Here is a 6831-nt window from a genome sequence, read left to right on the forward strand (position 1 = left end):
AAACAAAAAACCCCTTTTCTGTACTTTTTTAATGGTTTCAAAAGTTTAAAATAAAAAGTGAAAGTATTAAAAAAGATTGTGTAATGTTATATTGATTTGGTAAGAGTAGAATTAGCTACAGTAACATTATAGTAAACCATACATAAACCATAATAAAACATTTATAATTAAAAATAATTTAGAACCTTTAAAAAACTAGATATATTAAAAAATAAAACAGATAATAGAAATTTTCAAAAGAATGTTTAGATGCCAACAGACATCTCACATGGAATATAACTGCGGGTGGATGCTGTGAAATACCAACACCCTGCTCCATATTGAAACTGCGGATACTGCTTTACAAGAAAGTAAACAGGGAAAAAGACCAAACCGAGGCATAACAGCAAGCACCTATACAAACCTGCCAGCAAATGTCTGATGAATGCAGAGATGAACTTTCAGTTATACTTACACAATGGTTTTTCCAATGTGCAAAAACGATTTCTCTACAAATTCCCGGACACTATGGACTTCCCCAGTGGCGATGACAAAATCCTCCGGCTGATCGTTCTGCAACATGAGCCACATTGCCTACAGAGGGAGGCAAATCCAAGTTAAAGTTGTACTCAGTTGCCACTGGGAAATGGAATGTTATCAAACTCACATAATTGGTTATAGACATTGTTAAAAGGTAAACTGAAGCATATTCAATTTTTTAAGAGTTTTTTGATCCTACCTCTATCCGAATAGAGCAGCAGTAAACCGAAGGTGGTTAGGACTGCTCCACCAAGGGCTAGGGGCAAGGTTTTTATAGAGTAGACACTGAAGCAAAGCCCAGAAATTATTGGTTGGCTATAGTTTATGCAGTTGCCTTATCTGGGAGTCAAGTTAGCTGTTTTTGATTAGTTGTTTTTAAGCTTCATTTGCTTGGTGTCCAGTGAATTGTGTCTGGCTTAGGTTATGTAGGCTACCAAGACATTAAACACCCGAGGTCAGTGTAATGGCCTCCATGTTTAAATACTTTAAAATGACCATGAATTTAATAGAATATTCTAACCACTACAGTAGTGGTTCTCAAACTTTAATTTGCCTCAGAGTCACACGGGGAACATCTCAGTATGGATGCCTGGGCCACAGGCGCAGAAGTTTGGACTCAGTAGAGAACATGCTTCCGGCATCTTTAACTTTAACATCAGGTGATTCTCATATAGCAGGTCCTTGGGGTACATTTTAGAGGAACTAAATATTAAAGAGTATCTGTGGCAAATAACTTTCCTGTAATACACTTAAGAAAAGATGAATTTAAAAAGCCTTATCTAATATACTGTCATATCATGGATGGAAGGTAAGGAAAAGTCATTTGAACACAGATGTTTGTCCCCCCAAACAGAACCAAATTTAACAATGTGGTGACATTAAAAAGAAAAATAATCAAGAATCATTAATGGAAAAACAATCCTGTAATGAATAGTCCTACTACTAGAAAAGTCATCTGAGGGGCAATGAAAGCGTGTAGTTAAGGATTTCCTCAGGCAGCATTTCAAGGTCAGGTGCTAAGCGAGAGCATCATAAGATGCTCTTTCCAATAGGAACAAGGGGTCTAATTGGCCCAAAGTGCAGCCTCAGGGCTAAGACACAAACTGTGGTAAGGTCACAGACTGACTCTATTCAGTCACATCAGCTTTTGTCAACACACAGAGGCCTGTGGCTTCTGTAGCTTGGAACTGCATATTAATTTTAAAGGTTTTGTTTACACAGATAGATGATGCAGATTTAAAACAAGTAAGTATACTTAGTATCTGACAACAACATGTCTAAGAAAAATCCAAGCTAAAAAAAAAAATGTTTTTTTATCACTCCCACCCACTTTTCAAAATATAATAAGTAAAAATAATAGGCACTTCATTGTAACACAGTCCACAATATCATGTGAATTAAACCCTTGCTCTAACATTTAAAGAAAACTATTTTGGTTGGTGTCTCCCTAGCTGCTATTGAATAAACTGAAAAGTAGACTGCTGAAATCAACGGGAAGCTTATTTTGTCTTAGAACATGAAACCAAAAAAATTTTAATTCTTCTTTATTTATTTCAATTTGTGAAAACCTTCTAAAAATTAAAAAAAGAAATAAGTAAATATTTCGCCTTTACATGAAGTTACTTCTTGTGACTATTTTGTATTTTTGGCCTATTACAAGATTGTCTTAAATCATATTTTTGTCCTATGAAAGATAAGCTTTTGGGCAATTTCATATGCTTGGAGATGTGGCACCCTGGGTGCGACAGTGGCAATAGATTCATGTCATTGGTATACTGAAAAGTAACTGATGAAATTGTCTTGGCTGGGAGAGAGTTTTGTTCACATTAATAAAATATCTGCAGTTTCATTTTGCATTAAGAGATCATTGTTGATGAATTTAGTCAGAATATTTTTTAAATTTTACACTGATTCTATTAATATTAATAATAAAGTTCGATCAGTTTTTTAAAGGCATAGAATATGAGATGTTCTCTTTATTGGGACAGTCCATGCAGCGCAGAGTCTGCAAAAGCTTTGCAGCTCCCTGAACTCATAGCTGCCCACACCGTTTTCAGCTCCAGGCCGAGAGCAGGGCCGTGGGCTGAAATGCAGCCCAGTTCTGCTGGCCAAGCCCTGAGCCCAGCATCGTTTGTTGTTAAGCTCCTCGGAGAGTGCCTCTTGGTAATGGGCACGGGGNCTGGGCCCCACAGGACACCTGCTACATAAGGCCACTCTAACAAGACTGGGAGACATAGCAGATCTACCTAACACATAGAAACAAACACAGGGAGGTAGCCAAAATAGGGAGACAAAGAAACATGTCCTAAATGAAAGAATAGGACAAAACTTCAGAAAAACAACTAAATAAAATGGAGACAAGCAATCTACCAGATACAAAGTTCATAACACTGGTTATAAGGATGCTCAATGAACATAGGAGAAGAGTAGATGAACTCAGTGAGAACTTCAACAAAGAGATAGCAACCATAGGAAAATAAATTTTAAAAAAAGCCAGAAATAAAGAATACATTAGATGGAATCAACAGCAGATTTAGATGAAACAGAGAATTAAATCAGCAATCTGGAACTCAATGTAGCAGAAAACACCCAATTGGAACAGCAAAAAAGGAAAAAATAATTTTAAAAAATGAGCATAGTTTAAGGGACCTTTGGGACAACATCAAGTGTAACAATATTCTCATCATAAGAGTAGCAGAAGGAGAAAAGAGAGAGCAGGAATTGAAAACCTATTTGAAGAAATAATGACTGAAAATCCCTATCCTGGTGAAGAAAACAGACATATAAGTCCAGAAAGAGCAGAGTCCACAACAATATAAACCCAAAGAGGCCCACACCAAGCTGCATCATAATTAAAATGCAAAAGGTTAAAGATTAAAAAGAGAATCTTTAAAGTAGCAAGAGAAAAGCATGCAGTTACCTACAAGAGAGCTCCCATAAGACCATCAGCTGATTTCTTTTTGCAGGCCAGAAGGGATTGGCATGAAATATTCAAGTGATGAAAAGCAAGGACCTACAACCAAGATTATTCTACCCAGCAAAGCTATCTTTTAGAATCAAAGGAGAGATAAACTGCTTTCCAGACAAGAAACAGTTAAAGGATTTGGTGACCACCATACCAGTATTACAAGAAATATTAAAAATAATTCTTTAAGAAGAAAAAATATGAATAATAAAATGAGGATAACTACACACCTATTAATAATCACTTTACATGTAAATTAATTAAATGCTGAAGTCAGAAGACATAGGGTGGCTGAATGGATAAAAAAACAGGACACATTCATATGCTGCCTACAAGAGACCCACTTCAGATCAAAAGACACATGTAGAGTGAAAGTAAAAGGATGAAAAAACATATTTCATGCAAATGGAAAGAAAAGAAGTCTGGGGTAGCAGTAGTTATATCAGACACAATAGACTTTAAAACAAATTCTATAAGAAAACACAAAGAAGGACATTTACTAATGATAAAGGGATCTATTCAACAAAAAAATATAGCCCTTGTGAACATTTATGCATCCAATGTAGGAACACCTAAGTATAGAAAGCAAATATTGACAGATATAATAGGAGACAGTCATAGTAATAGTAGGTGATTTAAACACGCCATTGAAATCAATAGATAGATCATCTAGATCAGCAGTTCTCAACCTGTGGGTCACAACCCCTTTGGGGGTCAAATGACCCTTTCACAGGGGTCGCCAAAGACCATTGGAAAACAAAAAGATATTTACATTACGATTCATAACAGTAGCACAATTACAGTTATAGAGTAGCAACAAAAATAATTTTATGGTTTGGGGTCACCACAACATGAGGAGCTGTATTAAGGGGTCACGGCATTAGGAAGGTTGAGAACCGCTGATCTAGATTGAAAACCAACAAGCAAACAGCGACCTTAAATAACACATTAAAGCAGATGGATTTAAATGATATATTTAGAACATTTCATTCCAAAGCAGCAGAATTTACATTCTTTTCAAGTGCACATGGAATGTTTTCCAGGAAAGACCACATGTTAGGCCACAAAATAAGTAGCAATAAATTTAAGAAGATTGAAATCACATCAAGTGTCTTGTCTGACCACAGTGCTATGAAACTAGAAATCAATTATAAGAAAAGAATTGAAAAGCACACAAACACATGGAGGCTAAATAATATGCTACTAAATAATGAATGGGTCAACCAAAAAAATCAAGGATGAAATCCAAAGGTACCTTGAGACAAATGAAAATAAAAACACAATGACCCAAAATCTATGGGACACAGTGAAAGCAGTCCTAAGAGAGAAATTCATAGCAATACAGGCCTCAAGAAACAAGAAAAATCTCAAATAAACAATCTAACCTTACACTTAAAGGAACTAGCAAAGAACAGCAAACANCTCTATGAGATTGCTTCTGTCTTGCTTGTTCATTTATTTTGTTTTTTAGATTCACATATAAGTGAAATCATATGGTATTTGTCTTTCTCTGTCTAACTTGTTTCACTTAGCATAATACCCTCTAGGTCCATCCATGTTGTCACAAATGACAAGACTTCATTCTTTTTTATGGCCAAGTAATATTCTATTGTATATATGTAAGTACCACTTTTCCTTTACCCAGTCATCTTTTAACTGGAGCACTGAATCCATTTACACTTAAAGTAATTATTGATAGCTACATATTTATTGCCATTTTATTCATTGTTTTCTGATTGTTTTTGTATTTTTCTGTCCCTTTCTTATTCTCTTGCTCTCTTCTCTTGTATATTGATGACTTTCTATAGTGTTCTGTTTGTATTCCTTTCTCTTTATTTCTTATAGATTTTTGGTTTGTGGTTACCATGTGCTTTCTCTCTTGCTGTTTTTAAGATTTCCTTCTTGTCTTTGATCATTTGCATTTTAATTATGATGTGTCTTGGTGTGGGCCTCTTTGGGTTCATCTTGTTTAGGCCTCTCCGCACGTCTTGGACTTGCATGCCTGTGTTCTTCACCAGGTTAGGGAAGTTTTCAGTCATTTCTTCAAATTCGTTTTCAATCCCTAGCTCCCTCTCTTCTCTTAACGAGAATCACTGTGGAACCAGTCTGTTCCTAGTCTCCACATGTACTAGTTGTCTTGTAAGGGCTTCTTCTTTGTATCCTTAGTTATAAGAGTTCTGTTCAGCTTGTCTTCAGGTGATTCTCAAGCGTGATTGCTCTATAACTTAGTTGTAATTTTTATGTGATGGTGGGAGGAGGTGATCACAGCATTTACCTATTCCTTTATCTTGATTAGAAGTCCTTAATGGTCACTTTCAAAGAGTAGAGATTTTTAATTGTGGTATTTTTTTAGTCATTTTTTTTCTTTTATGGTTCTTGCCTTTAGTGTGCTAAGAGATCCTTGCCTTTGTCCCAAACTGATCTAAAAATTCAATGCAAACATGCACACACAAAACAAAAAGTCATAAAGAATGACAAACTGAACTACATAACAAAGTAAAATTTTTACTATTTGAACAGCACTGTTAAGAAAATGAAAATGCAAATTATGGATAGAGAGAACATATTTTTAAGACATAAAACCTTGTGTAACTCAATAATTGAAAAACCACCTAAGAAATTTTTGCCTACTCCTGGAGGTTACAAGGCTTTTATACTTTGTTTTCATCTAACAGTTTTTTAGTTTTAGCTCTTACATTTAGATCTATGACCCATTTCAATTAATTTTTTTTGTGCAATATGATTTATGGGTTGAGTTTCACTATTTTTTCCCCTCATGGCTGGCTATGCATTATTCCAGAACCATTTGTTAAAAAGACTACCCTTTCTCGATTAATTATGTTGATATATTTGTAAAAACTCCACTAACCATATAAGTGTGAGTCTATTTCTGTGCTTTATAGTGTTCCATTGATCTATAAATCTATTATCATGTCAATATCATGCAGATTTAGCATTAAAAGAAGCCTTAAAATCAGAGAGTAAATGTTCTCTAGTTTTGATCTTCTTTTTCAGAATGAGTCTAGATTCTTTGCATTTCTATATACATTTTAGAATCAACCTGTAATATCTGCCTAAAAAGCCTGTGATTTTGATTGGGATTACACTGAATCTATAGATTAATTTGAAGAGAATCAAATTTCTGCATTGAAAAAAAACCCATAAGGTTTACTTCTTTTGTTTTCTTAATATGGTGAATTACATTGGTTTTCAAATGGTGAAACAACCTTGCATTCCTAGGATAAATCCTACTTGGTCATGGTGTATCAACTATTTATACAGTGCTAGATTCAATTTGCTAATATTTTGTTAGTGATTTTTTGTTTCTATGTTCATGTGGAATATTA

General features: G+C 34.8%; 1 protein-coding gene across 1 annotated transcript in view; it reads right to left on the reverse strand.

Annotated features, from left to right (window-relative positions):
* Positions 1–6831, reverse strand: part of GMDS (GDP-mannose 4,6-dehydratase) — a 730364-nt gene that overhangs the window by 144511 nt on the left and 579022 nt on the right. Inside the window, exon 8 of the mRNA XM_019663802.1 lies at positions 455–573. Coding sequence (XP_019519347.1) covers positions 455–573 — 119 coding nt within the window. The remainder of the gene's footprint in view (positions 1–454; positions 574–6831) is intronic.

This window comes from Hipposideros armiger, unplaced genomic scaffold (genome assembly GCF_001890085.2).
Source record: "Hipposideros armiger isolate ML-2016 unplaced genomic scaffold, ASM189008v1 scaffold_405, whole genome shotgun sequence".
NCBI lineage: Eukaryota > Metazoa > Chordata > Mammalia > Chiroptera > Hipposideridae > Hipposideros > Hipposideros armiger.